Source organism: Panthera leo, chromosome D3 (assembly GCF_018350215.1).
Source record: "Panthera leo isolate Ple1 chromosome D3, P.leo_Ple1_pat1.1, whole genome shotgun sequence".
Taxonomy (NCBI): Eukaryota; Metazoa; Chordata; class Mammalia; order Carnivora; family Felidae; genus Panthera; species Panthera leo.
The window spans coordinates 49,391,180-49,416,647 of record NC_056690.1 but is presented as its reverse complement, the minus strand read 5'-3'; the positions used below and the strand labels follow the sequence as shown (position 1 = coordinate 49,416,647).

At 42.3% G+C, this 25,468-nt stretch overlaps 1 protein-coding gene across 1 annotated transcript in view; it reads left to right on the top strand.

Annotated features, from left to right (window-relative positions):
• The first annotated feature begins 9,314 nt into the window (after positions 1-9,314).
• The window catches only part of CHST9 (carbohydrate sulfotransferase 9), a 33,142-nt gene continuing 16,988 nt past the window's right edge, over positions 9,315-25,468 (top strand). Inside the window, exons 1-2 of the mRNA XM_042909682.1 lie at positions 9,315-9,495; positions 13,387-13,424. Of these exons, the coding sequence (XP_042765616.1) occupies positions 9,315-9,495; positions 13,387-13,424 (219 nt within the window). The remainder of the gene's footprint in view (positions 9,496-13,386; positions 13,425-25,468) is intronic.

Genomic DNA, 25,468 nt, shown 5'->3' with positions numbered 1-25,468 from the left:
TTTCACTTATTGTTTTAATGCTCTTTAAAAATCCAAGCTTGAATCCGTGCCGCCCGGCACCCTAGGGCTCCATGAAGTTATTCCATTTGAACAGCTGGGGGAGCTTGAAGGCAGCTAATCTTTTCATTCTCTGAGTTCTCAGAAATAGACCCAACGGCTTGGTACTAAGCCACCAGCATTAGCTTTTATGACCAGTCCCAGTGATGACTTACCAGGCGCAGACTTCTAGAAGCTTGGAGATACTTCCAGGCCTAACTAAAAGTGTGTGTCTGGAGGAAGACAAGATGTAGAAATGGAGCCAGAGTCTGTGGTGTCCCAGGAGTGGATCTGTGGCAGAGGAGTGGATCTTTTAAGTAATTTATTCGTAAAATGAGAGTTTATCAGATACTTGAAGAGAGGCACCATGAGGCAGCAGAAAGCACAGGGCGTGGAGAGGTACACTGGTTGTGCCATATTGTGGATATTTAAAGTATTTACATGGTTCAAAGCTCACAACTATATTTAAATGAGCCTGGGTGGCTCAGTCGGTTAAGGGTCCGACTTCGGCTCAGGTCATGATCTGGTGATCCGTGAGTTCGAGCCCCTCCTGGAGCCTGCTTCAGGTTCTGTGTCTCCCTCTCTCTCTGCCCCTCCCCTGCTCACACTCTGTCTCTCTTTCTCAAAAATAAATATTTAAAACAATGTATTCTCAGAGAGGTCTTATTCCCAAGCATATTCTCTTCCACGCAGCCCACTCACACCCTTCCCCATAAGGAAATATTTCCATTAGTCTCTGGTTTGTTCCCTCTACCTTCTTTTACAAACATAACCATACAGATATATACACGTTCTTATGTCACAGAGATCTTCTCTACTGTCTTTTTATAACTAAGTAATTCTATATTGTGTGGATGTACATACAGTTGTTTCTAATGGGTTATTTGTTGTCTTTTTCATTACTTATAAGGGTGTAACGAGCAATCATGTGCACATATTCTTTATATTACAGAGGTGTATCTTCAAGGGGGAATCTAGGAGTAGGAGTCAAAAGGTTGATTCAAGAGGCAACTTATTAAGCATTTTGTTAGATGTTGACAGTTCTCCTCCTGAGGGGTTGTCACTGTGCCCCGACTGCCGGCAATGTAAGAGTGACCGGCAGCAACGTAAGAGTGGATCTTTCCTGACTTGTTCATGTCCTTGATACCACACCCTTGTTAAATTTCTTATACCTTCCTGGCCCCTCTCTTTATCTTTCTGAGCACCTTTTCCTCTGATCACACGTAGCCCCATTTCTTCTCATTCTAGACATCTCATCCCTAGATGCCCCATAGTTACTGAAATGATGTACAAATCAGAACAAGTATTATCTTACCTTCTGAACCTGCTCCTTGGATGCCCCCACCATCCAGATAGACACCAAACTTGGAACCTGCTAATTGTCCTGAGTTCTCCCTCTTACTAATCCATCGAGCAGTTGCTTTTACCTCCTGCGCATTCCAGGAACGCATCCCTCCTCTATATCTCAACACCACTTGTCCTCCCCCAGGACCTCCTTGCCTCTCCCCAAGAGCCCTGATATGGTGTTCTCACTTGTCCTCTGCCTCTACCCAGTCCTTCTGAAAATCATCTCAACAGGGTGGCCATGATGAGAGTTTTATAGATTTCAAATTTCTGCCTTGTTTGCAGTCAAGGGCATTGAATTAACTTTCTATAATCATTGCTGAATAGCTAATTCTTAAAACATACCCAGATTTCAGAAATGCTCTAACGTGTGTGGAAGAAATCTTGGGTAGCAATTTAAAATGAGTAACTCACGGATTGTTTTCTGAAAGGAACCCTTCACAGGGTCAGTGTTATTACAGAAGAAATATAATGTATCCAGTTATTTCAGAACAGCATCATGCTAGTTTTTATTTAGCAAATATCCTCTAAAAGACAAAAATCTCTATAAGTAGGGAACGTAAACAAAGCCAAGAAGAAGAAGTGTTCTAGTTACATGAGATTGTGACTGGTGATTCAAACCACCAAAATATTATTGACCTTAACTTGGTTAACAGAGAATGACAGAATTACAAGACAGTGAGAGGAAGTAAATGAGCATCTTAAGTTCTTATTTATGCTGTTTGGTGTTTTAAAGGTAAGGAGCATTATATATACATATAAATATTTTTTTAAGTTTTGAGAGCATGCACAAGTGGGGAAGGGGAGAGAGAGAGGCAGAGAAAGAATCCCAAGCAGACTCTGCACTGACGGCATGGAGCCTGATGCGGGGCTCAAACCCACGAACCGTGAGATATGACCTGAGCCAAAACCAGGAGTGGGATGCTTAACCAACGGGGGCACCCAGGTGCCCCTGTGAGGAGAATTATATTGATAGCACTCACTATAGTACTCGAGCAGAATTAATATTTTATTTACCTGCATCATAGAACTCTAAAGATTTATGTTCTCTGTTCTTTCAAGAAAAAAAATGAGATATTTTAAAAGAAAAAATCATATAAAAATTCATGTACAAAATGGTTTAGGGATTTGTGAGTGTGAGTGCCTTGTTCAAATTATGACTTTCATAGTAACAGCCAAACCTAACCAGAGATACATATTTTCCAAAGGGAAGAAAAATAACAAAAGAAAATTATTCTGTCACCATTGAGAAACAAAATAATCAATGTTTTCCTGCTAAGTGAAAAAAAAAAAATGGTGAGCTTTAAAACCCAAAAATCTTTTCTTACAAAAAACAGGAAGCCAGGAATCAATTTTTATTCAAATGAATATTAAATGATTTCCCCCTAATTAATTTTTTTTTTTTAATATATTTTTTTTAACATTTTATTTATTTTTGAGACAGGGAGAGACAGAGCATGAACAGGAGAGGGTCAGAGAGAGGGAGACACAGAATCGGAAACAGGCTCCAGGCTCTGAGCGGTCAGCACAGAGCCCGACGCGGGGCTCGAACTCACGGACCGCGAGATCATGACCTGAGCCGAAGTCGGCCGCTTAACCGACTGAGCCACCCAGGCGCCCCTAATTAATTTAATTATGTAAGTATCTGATTAAAGAAGAGTTTGCTATGGTACAACCCTAGATCTTGTTCAGTTTTGTTATTCCTACCCTTTCCTGGGTATTAAAAAAGGATTCCCACCACAGAATTGATTCATGACACCCTCTCTATGCTATCCTACTGTTCTCCCCGTTCCCAACCCCCTCACTCTTGACCCCCACTCCTGGGCTAGGAGGGGTGACTGGATATACTTAGGAACTACGAAATGTACAACAAACTAACAAATGGCAAAATTCCCCAAACTGCCAAAAAATATAGAAAAAGTAAGGGAAATGAAATAAACGTATAAAAATCATGAGCCTCTCCTCCCCAGTGGTATTGTACAGGATAATATCACATCGGTTGATACTGGGAAAATGGTGCCACATGGAGCCACGTAAGAGCTGCCTGTTTACACCTGGTCTCTGGTGGCTGAACCACAGACCCACCACATGCCACAGCGTGACCCCAGATCATACAGAGGGACCACCGAAGAAAGCGCAGCCTTCACTTTTTCTCTCCACAGAACTGTAACCTACACTACCCAAACAGACTCTCTGGAGGTATGTTTACATCATGTACAGAGAGCTGGGAGATTGACTAACAATTACAGCACATTAACAATCCTTTCAGCTACTTCTAGCCTTAAGTGAGTAAGTGTTGATGTATGGAAAAGAGGTAATTGAAAAAAAGATCCATAAATACTGTCCGTAGTCTCTAAGACTCTAAAAGTTAGCTAAGAATAACCAGCTCGGTTCAGTGTTGCCGTTCAGTGTTGCTCTTTTTGAAAAATCTTGTTTGACTTAAGCTCTGTTTTGAATTTGAAAGAAAACTTCTTTAAGGGCAGTCACCAGCGGTCGGTGATTTCATCAGTTATAGCTATGTAATGCGACCTCCATAAAAAACCTGGAAGGACAGAGTTCAGAGAAATTCTAGGTTGGTGAACATGTGCAGATTCAGGGAGAGTGATATGCCCAGAGAGCCTGGAAGCTTCTGTGCCCCTTCCCACATACCTTGCCCTATGCATCTTCCATCGGACTCTTCCTGGGTTATATCCTTTTATAATAAGCCAGTAATCCAGTAATCCAGTAAGTAAAATATTTCTTAGTTCTGTGAACCTCTCCAGCAAAGTAATCAAACCCGAGGCGGGGGTGTTGGCACTTTGCGTCTATAGCTGGTCAGACAGAAGCACAGAAGACTACCTAGACTAGCAACTGGCATTTGAAGTGGGGGTTGGGGGGCAGTCGTTTAGGGCTGAGCCCTTAATCTGTGGGATTTGTCACTCTTTCCAGGTAGATAGTGTCCAGACTGAGTTAAATTTGTGAGATACCCAGGCAGCATCCATGGAGAACTGAGTTCATTGTTTAGTGTGTTAAAGAAAAAACACACGTTGGACTAGTGTCAGAATTCGTAGCCTTTGACTCACATCCAGGACCAGTGGATATAAGCTCTGAAACCAGACTTCTAACTTGCTAGTGCCTGATAGTAAATCCTTCTTTTGGCTTAGCTTAGTTTAGCTTAGAGATGGCGTCTCTTCGTGTTCATTGTGAACGATGTAAACTTTGAATTCCATTACCCGAGGAGGCACAAATCATTCAAATATAAATAAGTTACAGGGGCTCCTGGGTGGCTGAGTCGGTTGAGCGTCCGACTTCGGCTCACGTCACGATCCTGCGGTTTGTGTGTTCGAGCCCCGTGTCGGGCTCTGTGCTGACAGCTCAGACCCTGGAGCCTGCTTCCGATTCTGTGTCTCCTTCTCTCCCTGCCCCTCCCCTACTTGTGCTCTGTCTCTCTCTGTCTGTCAAAAATAAATAAATATATTAAAAAAAAATTTTTAATATAAATAAAATACAGTGTTTCCCAAAGTTCTGATTTGGTGTTTGTTTCCCTTTCTCTACTTGTAAAATGAGTCTTGCATCCTGGGCTCGCCCTGTCATCTCTCTACAGAAGATTGCCTGATACTGACCTCTTTCCTGAGCTCACTTTCTTCATCCTCTAGAATGTCTTACTGGTATTTTAAACTTAACCGATGAGGAACTGAGCTGATGATCCCACCTCCACCGTTACTCACCAAATTTACTGCTTTAAACTGGCTCGATGTCCTTATTTCCACCTTTGCATGAAGCACGTCTTCTCCCAAGGAGCTAAACTTAAGATCTTGGCCATCTCTGGAAACTGACTAGTGTACAGAATTGTTGAATCATTATCAGTGTAGACCTGAAACCAGCATAACACTATGTGCTAGTTATACTTGAATAAAAAAATTGAAAACAAAAAAATACACACAAAACAAGAATAGAAAAAAGATCTTGGCCGTCTTTAATTCCTTTCTTTCCACTCTCCCACTGCCCCAGAGCCCCCATCTGAATTGTTAAGGCTGCTCCACTCACCCAGTAAGTCACCTTCTACTTCTATTCTTGTCTGTGTCCCCCTCCTCCAGCCAAAGCACTGTTAGATTAATCTTTAAACAGGTTTGACCAATTTCTGGCTCAAAAATCTTCTTGAGCTCCCTTAGCAAACAAATGTCAAAATTTCTCCCTAAGTATTTAGGGCCCTCCATGATACTGGTTTATCATACAGGTTTTGCCTTGCCTCTTATTACTCACTAATATACATATAGACTCCCCTGAAGTCAAGTGCAACTGTTGGCTACTCTCTGTACATGCCCCATGCACCTCCTAGTTCTGTGTTTTTGTTCACGCTCTTCCTTCTGTGTGAAATACTTTTCCCCCAATCTGCTTCTGCTACTAACCTACCTGGATCAAATGCTATTGCCCTATGAGGCATTCCCAGTTTTCCCCACCAAACATTACCTCTTCTCTTTTTTTTAAAGTTTATTTATTTATCTTGAGAGGGAGAGCACGAGCAGGGGAGGGGCAGAGAGAGAGAGGGAGAGAGAGAGAGAATCCCAAGCAGGCTCTGCACTGTCAGCGCAGAGCCCGATGCAGGGCTTAAACTCAGAAAACATGAGATCATGAACTGAGCCGAAACCAAGAGTCAGATGCTTAACCGACTGAGCCACCCAGGAGCCCCACCTCTTCTCTTTTTATTTGTGCCACTTCTATGGGAATGTTCGATCTCCCTCATTCTTTCTAGGGCCAAAGAATTTAAGTAACTAGAAACAAACTTAGAAACCATCTGTACTTAAAACATTGTCATTATGCACCAAAGACAAAGCAAAGACCAGAGGAGTGAAGTTATGTGCTAAATACTGTACAGCTGGACCAGAAAGACAAAGCCAAGACCTAAAAAGTCTGAAAGCGAATCCATCCCCATTTCTACGGTATCAAGATTTAAATACCTTCTGATCTGAGTGCTTATACACTTTACTAATAATCCCTTACAGCTCCGTGATTTCATGGTGTTGCCTTTTTGTTTCGTCATCTTGTTTCCCCTACTTTACTTCTGGGTCTCCAGCACACAAACATATTGTCCAGAGTAGATGCTCATTAAAATATTGCTATAGGATCAAATGAATGAATTTTGCTAGAGTCAAAGCATCTCCAGGCTTGGGGATAATCTGAAAATCCTTTGGCCTGAAGCCTGTGGCTGTTGAGGGCTCATCCATTCTTGACTTACCCAACATTTTTTGAGTAGTTCAAATTACATCTTTAACTCATAAAATTTGAAAATGTAATTGAGTACCCCAAATATATTTAGAGACAAGGAAAGGAAACCAACATTAATGCATTCATCTCTTAGGCTGGATTAAATTCACTTTGATACTAGATTGTCAACTCAGACTCAAATTATTTAACTGTTATGGAGCCCTCACTCTAGCCATGTCAGACACTTTCTAAAATGAACTAAGAAGTAAGTAATAGCAATCTAATGTTTCGGCTTATACCAGAAAAGGTATCTGGGTACTTTTCTGCCTCTCATACAGGTGTGCGTGTATACACGTATGTGTGCCCACATTGACACAGCCCACACATACACACACAGTCCACTTGCACCACAGTTATTTTTGAAAAATGGATTACTGCAGCTCCAGAGGGAAATTCTCTGATGGTGGTGCAGAATTAAGTCATTCATTATTATGACAATTAAATTGTTATCACCATTGTCATTGTTATTGAAAGCCCTGATTGGGTGCCGCCTGCCTTTTTCTGAAGTAGAATTATAAACAATGAGTACCGATTTTTCAAGTGTCAAGAGATCAAGGTAGTAGCTGTAATATGACTACCTGACGATCCGTCTTTCCAGATTGTTCTCAGTGGGGGGTAAAAAAAAAAGCGGTTAATAGCACTCTTTGGGACAAAGTGGGGAGATAACATGTCTACGCTATATATATTGGTACATGGACTTAGTAGGCATTTGTCACAGAAGCAGACTGACTTCAACCAACAGATTACATCAAACTCATTTTCTAGACAAAGAAACTGAGGCTTGACAGGGAAGGAAGTATCGGCCCAGGGAGAGGGGATCATGAGCTCCTGTAATTCACTTAGCCCCTAGGTTCCTGCACCCCTCATCCTTTTTCCTCTCAGTGTTTCAGGGCATTGTTCCTTCAGTTTGCACTAAGTTGGTTGGAGGTAGGCACCATAGGTTTGATTGATACAGCAATTTGCATCTCAAGGCATCGCTCGATAAATACAGTGCAATGAAAGGCCACTCTCTCACAAACCAATTTCCCCCTCTGGGCTGACTTTAGAAGCTCATTGATGTCACTTCCTTCCTCAGTCAGCAAGTGAATTTTCTTTAATTCTCAAGACCAGCTGTCCATGCTGTCAACAGAAAGTTATTAAAATTCCTTTAAAGTGAATAAAAATAGCCTAAAAGCAAATGTAGTTGGAAACAGGAAAGAATCAGTATGCAAAGTCCACAAACCTCTGAGCAAAATAATGTTGATCCAACCAGAGATTTCAAACATTGTATATTCAAGATGCTAGAAAAAATAATTAAAAGATGCTAAACCACAGACTTCTTAATCTTTTATTAGCAAAGGCTTAGGCAGTTACAATTTATCCCCTAAATTCCATTCCTCTTTTTCAGATATGATTTGAATAAACTTGGGAATGACTTAGGTTTTCCTTAAGTGGGATTCCCTCCTTTTTTCTTGCCTTGGCCAGAGAACATTTACATCTCCACCAGCCTAAGACTATCCGTAAGCAAGAGAAAAAAAATTATCATTAGCCGCAATCATAATCACCAGGGCCACAAAATAATTATATATTTTAATTCATTAGAGTTTTAATAGCTCAAGGGAAAAGATGATTTTTCTTACATTTAAATAACTGTAACTCACAGAAATATCTGGCTTCTGAGCCCCTGTGATCCTCAGCCGACTACATGACCTCAGTAACTAGAAGCCTGCCCTGTTATCATCTGAATCAGCCCTTGCCTTACCCCTCAATCTCCCAGCATAGCACCTGCCTTGTTGTCTGAACTGGACACGGCCTAGCCACTTCTCCCACCAACAGTCCCCTGCCTCTTCCTCATTCGGACAGAGGACACAAATCCTGGACTCAGTCTGACCCTTTGCCAAGGAGACTTGTGCCCAGCCTGTCTTGTCATCCCACGACACAGCCCAGGTTTGTGTCTTGGGTTCCTACATGTAGCTGTAGCTGGGGCTTTCACAGATGTATTACTCTTAAACTTCTGGAAGTCAGACGCTCCAAAATGGTCTCACTAGACCAGAATAAAAGTACGGCAAGACTGCATACCTTCAGGCGGCTCGAGGGGAGAATCCACTTCCTTCCCTTTGCCCAGTCTGGAGGCTGCCCACATTCCTGGCTCGTGGCCCGTTTCCTCACTGCACCACTCCAGCCCCTGCCTCCCCTTCCCTCTCCCTTTGATTCTCCGTCCTCTCTCTTAGAACGACCCTTGTGATTATATTGGGTGCATCCCAATAATCCCAGATAATCTTCCCATCTCAAGACCCTTAACTTAATCATATCTGCAAAGACCCTTTGCCATGGGAGGTACCATATTCACAGGTTTCAGAGATTAGGATGTGGACATTTGGGGGGGGGGGCGTTATTCTGTTTACCATAATTGCCATGTCAGTTTTCATAACATACAGATATCTTCACTTTAATCATGGGGACAAGCCCAGAGGGCTCCTCTTATAACTTCTCTTTACATTCTGTTCCTTTTCCCACTGTATGTTTGGTAATACCATTATCCACCAGCTCCCCTAGCTGAAAACCTAGGGATGCTCTTGCTCCCTGCTCCCATACTTCCCACATCCATTCTCCAGAATCCACCTCAGAAAGGCCACCAGCTCCAGGCATCCCTCCATCTCTGTTCTCCCTCCCGGGCTGAGACCCTCGTCACTCCTGCCTGCACTCTGGGCATGCCTGTTGCTCTCTCTGCCACCTGTCTGCCCCTCACCGTCACCCCATCCTCCACACCACCACCAAAACCATCTTTCTCAAGCACAGCTTTGGTCTCATCACCCCCTGCTGAAAAGCGGCTGCTGGCATCCCACGGCCTGAACACCCCTTCTCAGCCTCACGTCGTGCCAACAACATCCCGTGGCTGTTTTCTTACCTTCCTCCCACACTCTATACTTCCCACCTGCTGTGCTATATGCTTTCACTCCATTAGCTACTCAGAACACCTCGAGAGTCATCCAGATACACCCTCTTCTTGCCTCTGAGACTGTTCTTCCTGTCACGGTCCTGGGAATGCCCTTCGAATGCCCTTCACTTATCCTTTGCCTGCAAAATTTATTTTAGTCCTCACAAATCTGGAAAGGGGTAGGTATTATGAACTCTTTGTTACAGATGGCCAAACAAGCAGGGCATCAGTTAATGGGCCCCAAATCAAACATCTAGCAAATGGGAGGGCTCTAATTAGATAGGAGGTTGTTGTCTCTCCATTTGCTGGAGTCCAGTGGGCTGCTATATTATTACACAAAGATGATCTGATTGTTTGAGCTCTCATTCTTCTCTGAAATTCCTTCAGATTTCCCTTCGTTCCTAAGGAAACAAAACTAAGATTTTGTAGTGCGGCTGCCATCCCCAGGCTCCCCGCCAGCCTATTCTGCAGTCAGCAACAAGAGTTGAGTGGTCTTTGAAAAATGCAGATTTGACCCCGCGATTCCAATGTCCCTACCTGGCCCAAATTTCCTTAATGGCTGACTTCCCACTGCTCTTGTAATGATCATAAATCTCCTCAAGGCATCTACATCACTAGCTGCCCAGCGTCATCTGACATCACACACCCCGGCCCTTATTTCTCTACTCTGGCCTTATTGGCTTCCTTTCCAGGCCTTGGACCCCCTAGACTCCCCCTTGTCACATGGCTTTGCACATGCTGTTCCTTCTGCATGGATGTTCTCCTCCCTCTTCTTGGCAATACTGATGATCTGATTCAAAAGGCCAAGCTTTTCTCACAAACCATGTTGCCTCTTCTCTAAACATTCAGCATATAATCCAACAAAGAATCTATTAACACATATCAGCAATATCTTATTGGGCAATGCCATTAAAAAATGAAGGAAATTGGTTCTTATTATCTAAGGACTCCAAGATTGGCCCCTGGCATTTTGTGACAGTGACATGATTAAATAGTCCACTCTTAACACCGTCATTCCATTTTGGATGCTCCTTATACTTATACTGTATCTCATGTACCACCTTGCCAGATACAGAGCACTTAGTAAACTTTTCAAATATACTTATTTTTGGTTGATTAATTGATGGGCAAATATCGATTATTCATTACATGTCTTTAAAAAAAAAGGTCTGGCATGTTTTCTTAAACAACTAAACATGCAGCTACCATAAAATCCAGCAACTGCACTCCTGGGCATTTACCCCAGAGGAGTAAGGACTTGCACTAACCAAAAAACCTGTACACAAATGTTAATAGAAGTTTTATTCATAATGGCTAGAAACTACCCAGATATCCTTCAATGCGTGAATGGTTAAACACACTTTGATGTTCCTCCACTGGTGAACGGATAAAGAAGATGTGGTACACACACACACACACACACACACACACACACACACTGGAATCTTACTTGGCCATCAAAAAGAATGAAATCTTACCATGAGCAACAACATGGATAGAGCTAGAGTGTATTACGCTAAGTGAAACAAGTCAGGCAGAGAAAGACAGTTCTCATGATTTCACTCATAATGTGGAATTTAAGAAACACAACAGGTGAACATAGGGGTAGGGAAGGGAAAAAAAGATAAAAACAGAGAGGGAGGCAAACCATAAGAGACTCTTAAATACAGAGAGCAAACTGGGGGTTGTAGGAGGGGAGATGAGTAGGGGGATGGGCTAAGTGGGTGATGGGCATTAAGGAGGGCACTTGTTGGGATGAGCACAGCGTGTTATATGTAAGTGATGAATCACTGGGTTTTACTCCCGAAACCAAGATTACACTGTATGTTAACTAATTTGAATTAAAAAAAAAATAAATTTTAAATAAATAAATGCATACATCCATAACATATGTTTGTACATCCATACTATGGAATACTACTCCTCAGTGAAAAGGAATGAATGTACAGGAATACACACAGCAACGTGGATCTCTGGAGAACCCTGCTGAGAGAGAAAAACCTATCTGAAAGGTTATAAGGCTGATATTTGCCATATTCTTGAAATGGCAAAACGATAGAAATGAAGAACAGATTAGTGAGTGCCTGGGGCTAAGAGGGAGGAGGTGGGAGGAAGTAGGTGTGGCTATAAAAGGACACCTTGAAATATCTCTGTGGTGTCTGAAATGCTCTATCCTGGGGCGCCTGGGTGGCTCGGTTGGTTAAGCGTCCGACTTCGGCTCAGGTCATGATCTCACGGTCCGTGAATTCGAGCCCCGCGTCGGGCTCTGTGCAGACAGCTCAGAGCCTGGAGCCTGTTTCACATTCTGTGTCTCCCTCTCTCTCTGCCCCTCCCCTGTTCATGCTCTGTCTCTCTCTGTCTCAAAAATAAATAAGCGTTAAAAAAAAAAAATGAAATGCTCTATCCTGACTGCCTCAATGCCAGCATCTTGGTTGTGATACTGTGCTATCTATCGCTCTTCCAGATGTCACCACTGGGGGAAACTGGGTAAAGGGACACAGGATCTGTCTGCCTTATTTCCTGCAAATGCAAGTGACTGAACAATTATCTTAATTAAAATTTTAAAAGAATCTGTTTAATAAAGTATGTATCCTACCAAGATGTTCACAAGCCCAGAATACCATAGTGCCATAAAATTTCTTCTCTTTATTTTTTTTTTAAGTTTTCTTCACATTTATTCATTTTTGAGAGACAGAAAGAGACAGAGTGTGAGTGGGGGAGGGGCAGAGAGAGAGGGAGACACAGAAGCTGAAGCAGGCTCCAGGCTCTGAGCTGTCAGCACAGAGCCCCACGCGGGACTCGAACTCATGAATCGCGAGATCATGACCTAAGCCAAAGTCAGATGCTTAACTGACTGAGCCACCCAGGTGCCCCTCTTCTCTCTTTCTTGATGGTTGTTTGTTATTTATTATTACTAAGGATTTTTCTTCCCTTTTATTTAAGACATATACAACACTGATCATGTTCAGGCTGTTTTCAGCATGGAGGTTTATTATTTTGTTTATTTTAATTTTTTTTAAGTTTATTTCTTTATTTTGAGAGAGAGAGCATGAGCTGGGGAGGGGCAGAGAGAGGGGGATAGAGGATCCAAAGCAGGCTCTGCACTGACAGCAGCGAGCGTAATGCAGGGCTTGAACCCACGAACCCTAAGATTATGACCTGAGCCAAAGTCAGACACTTACCTGACTGAGCCAGCCAAGCACCCTGGAGGTTTATTATTTTAACGTCTTTATTCTTTACACTCCCTGTTGCCTTTCATACATTACTCTGTGTTTTGTTTTCTTGTCCTGACCAAGATACTTTTATAAACTGTGGGTTTTCACTTTATTCTCTGCAGTACTGTAACAACAAAGTATAATAATGTCTTTATTATATTCACAGGTGAGGGAAAAGTTTTTAAAAGTAGCACCTCTGCCACCTGCCACATTAGATGTCCTTGTCTAGTCTTCAAGGTTCCATGAGCTCAGTGTTAGTATTATACTTGAACAAGTTGTCATTGTTTGAAAACCTTGGACTGGCTGTTGTTCAAATTTTTATTCGGTCCTTTTCATCTCTTCACTTCTCCGCCAAAGTTTAATACATTCTTCTGGTATCACCCTTACCGGATTTCCACTCTGTTTTCTATTACCTTTGCCTCATGTGGTTTATGTAGGATTTGGCTTTTTTTTTTTTTTCTTTCTTTCCAATTATGGGAGTGATTGTAAAAGTCCATATTGTAATACAAATGTTTGCTCAGAGAGCCCGTGACTGCTTTGGAATTTTGAGGGAGAATAGAGCAGGATCAGTACTGCATCTAATTCCTTTTCACACTTTAATGGGACATTTATTTTTGCTTTCTCTTTCAGTGACTAGAGAACAAATCCGGGGACATATCACCAACCAGGTATTTCCTCACTTCTCATAAATTATAATGGAGAATTATGTTTTGGATGTTAATAATCAAGCATTTGTAAATATGGGGGAAAAAGGCTTTGCTAATTATTGGATATGAGCAATACACACGCTCTTGGTTCTGAAAACAAACAAATTGGTCATACATGGATGACCATGTACTTTCTTTGTCCCCCATCTCATTCCTTCCCTCTGCACATCCACCAGAGGAAACAGTAGAGAAATGAGACTCTGCGAATTCTGATTCGTAAGCTTCCCTCTGAACATAACATGACCTCTGCACTGATAATATCATGGCTGCAAATAGATACTTTTATCTACTTTTCCCTTAGCTGAAGTGACTCTCCTGTGTGATTTTCCCAAGTTTTAATTTGCCCCGCTGAAAGTCACTCCCTCCCAAACAGTTCAGAACAGAACCCCTAGCAGTAGAAACATACAAGTTGCTTTCCATTATGGTCTTTGATTTCTAAGCTCAATGAGCCAATGTCTTCCTGGGTACGTCCCTGTTTTCTTATCCAATCTTGTTACTTTTCATTTACGAGTAAATGAAATCACTCCTCTAACTGTTTTAGGGAGTTGAATAAAGCCACCCCTGAAACCAAGGGAGGCCTTCCCAAACCCTATCTTGCCCCACCCCGCCTCCTCTTTAAATAGGCCAAGAGGGCTGTCAATCTCTGAAGGCTTCCTGTTCCACCAGACTCCAGGAAAGCAGACAGCAGTTTGCTCAGGCTCCACTCACAAACCCAAATCTCCATGTCTTTTGTTTTGTTTGGTTTTCGTAGTTCTCCTCTGGCATAAATTATGACTCACCCTTGCCAAGGAGAAGAGTGGTAAGTCTACTTTTATACCAGTCAAGGGTACATTTTCCAAAGGCTTCTAGTGCCCTCCCAAATAAGTACCAATTCTAGTCCCCATTGTCATTCCACCCAAATTAAGTTCTAGCTTTACCTAATCTGTGCCAGATGCCCAGTAGCTCATCAAGCTCTAAAAATAGTGAACTCATTTGGCTAATGTACTATTGTGCAAGTTCAACCGGCAACATTTAATGCTGAGCAGGTACCATTTTGCTTTTCATGTAATTGGAAATGTTGATTCACAGTAACAGCCATCTTAATACTTGAAAATGCTGTCATTGTGCAATGGCAAGACCAGTTAGCTATTTCAAATAGTTTATTTGCTTTTCGAGCTTCATTTCTTTATCATTGTATTTTCAATTATTTGTATGTGCTCAAGTGGTTTGGTAAGGCTGACAGCAGTTAACTGGTAAGGTTTATTGCTACCATTTTTATTTATTTAAGTCACACAGGGAATACTTTTTCTTATAAAGAGACCTGTTTATTTTATTAAGTTAACAAGTTAGAGCAATTGATCAAGAAATATATTAAGGCCCCCTTTTATGGGCAGATTTACATTTCCTACATTTTCCTTCATTTTACATGTGGCTAAACTGATAGAATATGTAGACACCAAAATAGAACACCAAATATTTACTTGTAATCTGAAACACTGATTAGTTGCCAGATGAAATCACAATGATTTCCAGGCCCAGTAAGAGTGAAATTCTTTGGACTGACCATAATAAGGAAGAGTCTTAAGTATATTCGTTATACAGTCATTCTTAAAACAGATAGTTGTATTGTTCAATCAGTGTCTGCCAGCTGGTATTTCTAATTTTACCATAGAATTTCTATTCTTTCTTCTCCCAAGTACAGAAGAGCTTTCCACTCTCAAGAACGCACTGGCAAAACAACTCAAAGAGACATCTCACACCTCTAATTTATCTAATTTTGGCAAAGAACCAAGAAATGAAGTCACACCCCTTCTTTAATCCCTCCGCTACTCCCAGAATCTGGCTTTTAAAAAACAAGTTTGAAAACTCATTTTGGACAATCAATACAGTGTTCTTCATCAGAAAAGAATGTGAAATGGAGCACTGTTGAGCATTAATCTTTGCCCCTAAATCCTTCCCAGTGGGCACTATAGATTGTGTAATTAAATTGAAATTGAAAATCAAGTCCTTTTTTTTTCCCCCATTAAGCAAGCTCTGAGTTGCACACCAATGTGAGAAATCAGGGCTGGAGTGGATGGAGAGCTCCAGCCTACTGGCCAATCGCCAGCGTGCGTTTTTAGCCCACAGCTATTTTACCACACCTGAGCTCTGAGAACAAACAACTATTTGAGTTCTCTGGAGGGAACGCTGGATTCTTTCCTGTGTAATTCACTGGGGAAATTAGTATGCTTTTTTAAAGTAACTTGTTAACGCAGCTTGTTTACGAGAAGAGGACAAAAATGAGCAGTGATCCGTTTGGCAGCTCCTGTCCCAGAATGGGATGAAAGCATGACCCATTTTTTCAGCTGTCTTTTTGGCAGTTCAGTGCTGCAACAATTTCCTCTCTGAAAAATGCTCCTTCTAGAGATGAAAATCTCCTGTAGGTTTTCTGAATATTTCTTACTATGGGAGATTAAAGATAATGCTTTAAAATGCTACCTCAAATACCTTCAAAAGCCAGATCAGAATATGGCCGGTACCGAATGGGAATACTGTACGTGAAACCTTTTAACTGAATTGGAAACGGCCTTCTTATATGGTGGGCAGTTGAAAACCGCAGTAAATTAATACCTTGTGTGTATGCCTTTTTGTATAGGAGATCATTGAAACCCATTGGGAATTAATACACAGCTAGGTGACAAAGAGGGGCTCCGTTTCTTGTGGAGAGGACGTGCATGTTGGAAAGAACATGCACACTCGGGTGCTGGCTGGGACAAAGGCTCACCTTCGCTGAATGCCTGGTTCAGAGAGAGCCACCACCCATAGGTGTGCCGTCAAAGCTGTGCGTTAGCTCCCAGGGCTGTTGTAACAAACTACCACACACTGGGTGCTTTCAAACAACGGAAATGTATTGTCTCACAGTTCTGGAGGCTAGGAGTCCAAAAGCCAGTGATCAGCAGGGCCACATTCCACGAGAAACCTATAGGAGAGGATCCCTCCTTGCCTCCTTCCGGCTGCTGGTGGCAGCCAGTGGTCCTTGGCGATGCTCGGCTAGTAGCTCCATCACTCTCTGCCCCTCTGTCATGTGGCTTCCTTCCTGCGTGTCTCTTCTTTTCTTCTAAGGACACCAGCTGTATGGGGTTGAGGCCCACCCTAATGACCTCATCTTAACTTGATAACATCTACAAATGCCCTCTTTTTAAATAAGGTCACACTGACAGGCACCAGGAGTCAGGACGTCCACGTACCTGTCTGGGGGGACACGGGTCAGCCACAAAAAGCTGGGGACCTCAGACTGATCCTCAACCCCATCTCTCCCTGTGACCACTGAGCACTTCCGATGTGATCTCCCATCGCCCCTCCATCCAGCTCCTCCAGTGCCCAGCCCACAGCCCCTGCTTCGGCCAGACCCTCATGGAGGCGCTTGTTCGGCGAGGCTCTCCTGCTCCTGTCCACATTTTCCATTCGTCCTCCATTCTGCTCCTCTTTGCTTCCTAAACTCCCAACCATCCGCATCCCTCCTCTGCTGCAAAACAAAAATCAAACAGAAAGACTTTCCCCACGTTTAGTGGTGATTACAACCCCTGCCTGTGCATCATACTCACCCTTGGAACTTTGTTAGCACAAACCCTGAGGCTGCACTCCTACGCCAGCCCAAGAAGCACTGGATCCCTGGTTGGGTTCAGACACAGCAGAACCCTTAGACCAGACCAAGAGGGGTCATGTGCTTTAGAAGACCCCAAACATCGCAAACACAGAAATACAGAGACTTTTCTTTCCTTCTCAGCGTCATATTTTAAAGTTTGACAATCAATGGAGCACACACAAAATATGGGAGCACGACAGGGGAGTACGACAGAGCGGCTGAATCGGGCCGGGTCGTCAGATGCCGTGGGGTTGGGCTGGGGGATAAAAAGCACCCTGTGCCCTTTGAAACCAGAGAAGGAGGGGCTGCAGTAGCCTCAAAGTAGCCACCCCACATCCTCTTGGGGCGGGGGGGGGGGGATGTGGAGGCAGACAGTGCTCCTGAGGTAAGTGTCCTTCTGCCCTTCCCTCTGCTTAGGACACAGGTGGAGTCGGGGGTACGGTTTCGGGTGGTACTTAGAACTGCCTGGCAATCCCAAGGTCCGAGAAGTGGGGCGTGAGGTACGCGACCCATTCCCGCCATCCCTTCCACACCCCACCAAGGAATCTGAAGAGCCTGAGTCATCTGCCTCCTTCATGGCAACAGGTCCAGTCTCCCGCCTGAGTAGCACTTCTGCCCTGCCTTCCTCCTGAAGGTCCACGAGCCACTCAGGCCTCTGGTGGCAGGTTGGCTCTCAGGGAGAAGAGAGGGCTCCTGTTACCGCCAGGCCCAGAACAGTCCCTCTGGAGAGGCTGCAGACCCTGGGTGGAAACAAGGGCCACGTATCGAGTCCTGCTTACCTTGAAACTTCTAAATATTTAGACGCACAGTATGTGGGCCTCCATGCCTACACTTGCTCTGGGCAACACAAATGTTGGGAATGATTCTGCTCAGATATCTGCGGCTTTACAACTCAGTATGTGATTCTCATAAAAAGCCAAGATTGAACCCTGTGGTCTATGGGATAAAACCCCAACCTTTGAGTATGAAATCCAAGACCCTGTGACCCCACAGTCTTTGGACATCACGCTCCCCACCTCCCTAGATTTATTTCCCATTCTGCTCCTTTATGCAAAAATGTTGTGTGCTATATAAAACTGTTCTACCAGCATACTAACCCCTCTTCCTGCACATGCAAAATTTACTCATATTCCAAGACATAACTCAAATGCCTTCCACCAAGCTTTCCTTCATCACGTAGTGAAGAATAATCTCTCCCTCGTCTATGGTCCCATATTATTTTCCAGCTCCTTTGCTACAGATCCTTGCGTTTTCTACTCTATTTATCCCTATCATGTTTGGTTCATTTCAGTATCCACTGCTAGACCTTGCACATCATAGGCACCCAACCAAATGTTGGTCAGTTTAAACCTTCCAAGTCAGTAAATTGTTACCCTGGTAGTCAGAGGGACTGCTAAATGTGGGCGGTCCACTCCCCATACATTGGACTGCTCTAAACTGTTGTGTCATTGATTTTTACAAGGCAGGACCCAAGTGTTGTCCTTTGACCTCCCCAGCAAGGAATCTCAGCCAAAAACAGAAGGGACAAGCTAAGAATGCACATGGTCTCTACGAATAATGGTCACACTGTCAGAGGAATGACAGAATTGAAGGGCAGGGAGACCTACATCTCTATTTTATCTTTATGTCCACATTCCATAACAGCCTGTAGAATGTTAAATGATTTGCTTGGGTCAAGACATGAGCACCTGACTTTTTTCTCGAATGGAAGAATGGCAGCGCCATTCACTGTCACCTTTTCAGTGTAGCATGAACTTTATAACTTCTAAATTTAAAGTGGGATTACATTACCTCGCACTATTCTTATCAAAATGGCCATGCACTCAAGGAGACAACTTTGACCTAAAGAGAGTTTCTCACCGCAAGTTCAGCACTAATGGAACTAGTGAAGATCCCATGCCCCTAATTCCCTTTTAGGAGTACCTTCCAGAACCAGAAGTTGTGCTTTATAAAAGCTATCCAATTTATGAGTCTTTCTAAAGAATGCTTGAAAGCAGGACTGAAATGCTCCAAAAGTGGTAGCATGAATAGTGGCTAAAAAGAAGGATTTCTAAAAGATGGTTTTTATCAAAGGTCAGATGGCTTCCTATCTAGAAAATACTCAGGTATAAATGTCACAAAGCTGGGGCTCGCCTCTTTAATTGGAAACCAAGAAAATCAAAATATTGTGTAAGGGTTTCTGAGGAAATAGACAAGACAATGGTCTGTGGAAATCTACCGTAAAGACAAAGGGAGAATGAGAAAATGGCCCTCGGGTACTTTAAAAGCCTGAACACTAAGAAGAAAATAATGATTGAGATCAAGAAAATGGCTTATTAGCAACACTGCACGATTTATTAGCAATCAAATATGCAGATAGTTCTCCATTCACTCAAAATGCCTCTGAATAATTGTGACCAATAATTGTGCTACTCACTTAGTGTTCCGTGTCTCTTATTTGTCACAGCAAACCTATGAGGATACATATTTTAATCTCCTTATTATACAGGTGGAAACTCAAGCTTGAAAGATTTAGTAATTTTTCAGGTTCTGCTATGCTTAGCACTAAATTAATAATAATAATAATGGTTAGCATCGTTCTTAGGTGCTTAACGAGCTTTCTGTGTGTAGGCACTGGGCTAAATTTTACATAAAATTATCTCATTTAAACCTCATAGCAGTAATCTTGTGTGATAGTTACAAACCCAGGGATTCATGGTCCATTAAGGGAAGTAGCTTGCCCGAGATTGCCCGACACCAGGATGGAAGTAATACGACTCTACCCTGTAAGCACCAGCCACGAGCAGGCACACAGCTGGTGAGTGGCAGAGCTGGAATCAGAATCCAGGTAGAGGGGCACCTGGGTGGCTCAGTCGGTTAATCGTCCAACTCTTGGTTTTGGCTCAGGTCATGATCTCATGGTTTGTGACATCGACCCCCACATTGGGCTCTGCCTGCTTGGGATTTTCTCTATCTCCCTCTCTCCCTCTGCCCCTCCCCCGCTCTCTCTCTCTCTCTCTCTCTCTCTTTCTCTCTCTCAAAATAAATAGGGGCACCTGGGTGGCTTAGTCAGTTAAGTGTCTGACTTCGGCTCAGGTCAAGATCTTACAGTCCGTGAGTTTGAGCCCCATGTTAGGCTCTGTGTTGATAGCTCAGAGCCTGGAGACTGCTTCGGATTCTGTGTCTCCCTCTCTCTCTGCCGCTCTCCTACTCATGCTCTCTCTCTCTCTCTCTCTCAAAAATAAATTAAAATTTTAAAAAATTAAAAATAAATAAATAAACATTAAACAAAAAATTCAGGTATATATCATTCTGAAATCCTTCCTCTTTGCTGTTGCTCTATACCGATGCCTGTCCTGGAAGGTTTTCTATTAACTAAATGATCCCACTCATGACCACCCTAATCAGCACCCCAATTTTGACACTAATGCTGAAGCAACTGGTTATAAGACCCTAGAATACAGATATTTATGATGTAATTTGTTTTCCCAAAGCATTTCAACAATCAAGATAGGCATATACTCACTCTGGGGTTCCTGTTAAGCACTAAATTACTTTTTTAATTACATAAGTGAAAAATCAAGAGAATCTAGTCTAAGAGAAAAACTATCTTTCACCTGAAAAGAGATTATAAACTGAAAAAAGAAAAGTATACACGGGATAGTCTGCTGCCCCTGGCAATATTCCTCAGCAGAGCCCAAGCAAATACCATGGACATAAAACAAGAAAGGAAGTAGAAACCTTTATTCTCACCAACTATAAAATGTTCTTTTATTCCTTTATTTTCCAGAAAAGTACCTTACTTCTAAACACTTGTTTATAAGTTCTTCATTCTTAGTAACAACTGCATCATTGTATATGTGCTCGTGGGAGAAAATGTGTGATATTGAAGCTCTGTGCTGAAAATGTAGCATCTCTTGCACAAAAATAGCTAATTTACCATCTAGTGGTTTTATTTTTATTTTATTTTTGTGTTTTAAGAGAGAGAGCACATAAGCAGGGGTGAGGGACAGAGAGAGAGAGACAGACAGAGAGAGAGAGAGAGAGAGAGAGAGAATCTCAAGCAGGCTCCACGCTTAGCACAGAGCCCAACATAGGGCTTGATCTCACAACACTGGGATCATGACCTGAGCTGAAATATCGGGATGGACCTTTATCCAAGTGAGCCACCCAGGTGCCCCTTAAATTTTTTTAAAGCTCTATGCCCAACATGGGACTCAAACTCAGGACCCCAAGATCAAGAGTCACATCTTCTAACAACTGAGCCACCCAGGCGCCCCTTTACCGTATAGTCTAAATGAGTCCCACTACCTAAGATGCCAGTGAAATATATTCCACGGATGATTTTCTAGTCAATCTGTTCCCCTTCCTTTTCTTCCCCTCTTTGGAGTTTTTCTAATCCTAACCCTCCCTGCTTGCTAACACTTGTACCTAAAGATGAGTTAACTGGGGTCACTGAAGTTTTTCAACCAAGCAGATTGTATGAGCAAATTGGTTAGCATCATTATAGCAACAGGTGTCAGTGGCCAAGTTCTAGTGGCCGGGAGCACAATTAGCAGAGTTCCCCAACTCAAACACCTCCTCCGGGTGGAATGTCTGTTTTGCACTTCTAGAGTTAAAGCTTTGATCAAAATGGGCCACAGAGCCAATTTGTCATCGTATTTTAATGTATACTTGAAAACACGGGGGGGGGTTTTGGTCTACCTTTAAACTATTTTATCCGTATTATTCCTTCTCCTCATGATAAGGAACTAAGGAATCAAATGAAAACTTGAGACCTTGTGGTAGACAGCCGTAGACCTTAAGTAGTCAGCATTTTGAGTAAAAAGTTGCTGGTTGACGTTAAAAGTTGTGTTTTAAGTAGTGATCAGGGATCAGAAATATGTTTATAAATTTAAACATGTTTATAAAATTTAAATATGTCTATCTTTATCAGTTTGAATTTCACTATTTCCAATATTTGGCCATAATACATATTTCTAAAAGCCCAAAAAAGAAACAAATAACAAGAAACGGTCATTAATACTAGGCCAATTCTGCAGCATCTATGTTACATATATGGTTTAGATCCCTCAGGGCAGATCACCTGGGTATCCATCAAGAGATTTCTGGAGTGCCTGGGTGGCTCAGTCAGTTAAGCATCTGGCTCTTGATTTCAGCTTAGGTCATGATCTCATGGTTCGTGAGTTCGAGCCCCGTGTCAGGCTCTGCACTAACCGTGCAGAGCATGCTTGGGATCCTCTCTCTGCCCCTCCCCTGCTTGCTTTGTCTTTCTCTCTCTCAAAATAAATAAATAAATTTAAAAAGAGAGAGAGAGAGGTTTCACTTTTATTTTGTATAAAATTTTGTGTGTAACTGTATTTTGCTGAGGAAATACTCCTTGGTCCTTGTCAGAATCTCAGGAGTGAAAGAAAGTGTCTTGGAGAGTTTTTCTACCTCTCAGTAGAGAGAGAAAGTTATCTCACTTATTTCCTTTATTATGCATAAATTGAAACCAATTTTGTTTCAACTTTATTTGTAAAGTAGCACTTACCAGAGAACCAATTTCTGGGAAAGAAAAGATATAACAGACAAGTAGTGAAAATTCAGAGTACTGGTAAGGATCGTAGTGAAAGCTACCTTGTCTTTATTATCCTCAATGTGGAAAAAGTTATTATCCACAGAATTGTTATGTTTCATTCCATGGTCAGTCATCAAACAAGGAAGGAATAAACAAGATTCTTCACTGTTTCATCACGAGTATGTGCCTTGCTCAAAATGTATTAAAGGAGAGTATTTTCATGATGCTATTACTGAATAATTAAATTAGGCCAATGTTCTGTGGATGTGGAATAATGTAATTTACTATGTTGAATGATTAGCCAATCAGATTTCTCTCATTTTCTAAGGCAATGGATTGACTAAAATGTGACCATAAACAAAATAGATTTTATTAGGCATAATCTACTTTGTAAACAAATGAAATTAATTCTTTGCCTGACCTAAAGCTTTGAAAATGAAAGACCAAAATTGAACACATGCTTCCAATTTTGGTTCTGTTACTAAGATGACACTTAATATAAAAGTTACAATTTAACTTCCCCTCAAGTATTCCATACTTGATACTAAATGACTCTTAGAAATATGTTCATCAACAGATGGGAGCCACTTATGGCCTCATAAACTCCAAAGCAAGTGAAATATCTCCGCCAAATAGAAAGATTACAAGAAAGCCTCATCTGGTTATCTCAGAGATGATTAATGCATTGCATGTTGGTTCAATGGTACAATGAATATTGACACATAATCACCCTTCCTATGAGAGAAATACGGAAGAGACGAATGCTAGTGGTCTATGTTTTTAATCAATCACTAAGCAATTTCAGCACGTGCCCTGTGTTTGGAGCTGAGCTGAGTGTGACAGAGGATGTGGAGGTAAGTGCCAGCACAGACCCTGTTCTAAAGGGATTGTCTCTCTTGAAAGAGAAGACTAGCATCCCTCAAGTGCTATGTGTGGATAACAGAGTGTATTATTACTTACTTGCATATTAACTGAACCAGTATAGATACTGTTGGAGTGCGGAGAAGCCGACAATCGATGAAAAGTGGCCAGGGAAGGATCATGGAGGACTTGAAACCAAAGTTATTTAGATTTGATTCAGCAGGAAATAGAATGTGCTGGCAATGAAGCTTTTGGAATTGAGAAATGACCTCAAGAAAATTAGTGTGGAATTTTCTTAAAACCATATCCTGTATTTTCCTTTTTGCTCTGTCTCCAGTGATACCAGCCACCAATCTGTCTCCAGGCTATTCTGCTTCCACTCCTACCAGGCCCCCAGTCCATGCTCCACTTAGTCGGGAGAGTTTTATAAAACATCAGTTCACATCATGTTATCACCCTGTCCGAGACCTCCGGTGGCTAATATTACACCTCTGATGAGACCCAAAGTCCTTCCTGTGATTTCCACGATCTGATTTTCCTACAAGATATGGTCCCACGCTCCCCTTTGATTTTATCTTAAGTCACTGTGCCCTTTTTGCGACAACCACACGGGTTCCCCCTGCATCCTTCCACCTGGCCAGGTGCATCCCCAGGCGAGGACTTTGCACTCGCTGCCCCTGCCTGAGATGTTTGTCTTAATGACCTCTGCTCCAGCAGCTTCTCCACAAATAGATCTTCTCTAGACGTCTATTTAATGTAGTCTCTCCATTCTTCCCACAACTCACTCTATGTCACATGGCTCTGCTTCAGCAATTGTTTTCTGGTTTATTTATTTGTTTATTGTTCATATCTACCTTCACCCAAAGAACATAAGTACCATGAGAGCAAGACCCTTGTCAGAGTTGTTTGCCCCAACACGTTTAAGAGTTCGCATATTAGATGCTCAATAAATACTTCAAATGAATGCCTTGCTTAATTAATTCTACTAGCAGGCAATGGCAGTAGTCTAGGCATGAAAAAAATGTGTATAAGTGTTCTATTGATAGTGAGAATAAACACTTTAGATGGAAAAAAATGAATAGAATTTGGTACCTGAGTACGGGAAGTGAAATAACAAATTAAGACAAGATCCCCAAGGTTACTGCAGAAGGGTGAGACTCTCGGCAGAAATAAAAAAGTGGTGGTTAAAAGCCACATTTCATGAGTATACACCACCTATAAAGCATGATGTATTTGTTCCATTTGATTTCCACAACTCTATTAGGTAGGCCTCAGATGGGAGGTTGAGTCGGCTACCACCGAGTTGCTCAGTTAGATGTCCTATTCCAGTGAGTGACATTGATTTGGCAGAAAAGTATTGGTCTGATAGCCATTGACAATTGCAAGTAAAGCAGTGTGTGTATATTCATCCAAAACCCACTCTCACTAGTCAGCCTCTCCCTATGGCCTTGGTCCACGTTTCCTTTCACTAAAGCAGACTGAATTCCTGGCAGGGGTCAAGACAGGCAAACTGACCTTCTGTGCCAATTAGTATAAATATATCTCTCCTCGCACAGGAGGGAGCATGCTCTGAACTGGGGAATCTCAATGGATGGAGCCTGAGTCACAGATGAGGCAAGAGAGTCTTCCCATTGATCTGAGAACTGGTCTAGAAGTACAAGTCTTGTCTCTGGTGTTCACAGATGAATGATGCTCGGAACTATCCACTTTCAGTTATCATACTGGCTACAGGCTAGTAACTAGTGGCCTTCAGTTATGGGAGACCTTCAGAAAATTCCCTGTGTGGAGCCTGAGACTTCCCCTGTTGGGTACATTTTTTCCCCTGTTTGGAGAGTAGGTGGAATGAATAAGCTGTGATATTATTTCTGAGCAAGGTACACCAAGATGTGTTTGTTCCTTTCAAGGAGAAGATTACAGAATTGTATTCAGGAAAGGGAGGTGATGATGCCATCTCTGAAGGACCTTCAGAGAATTATGCTTGCTTGCTTTATGATATCAGTG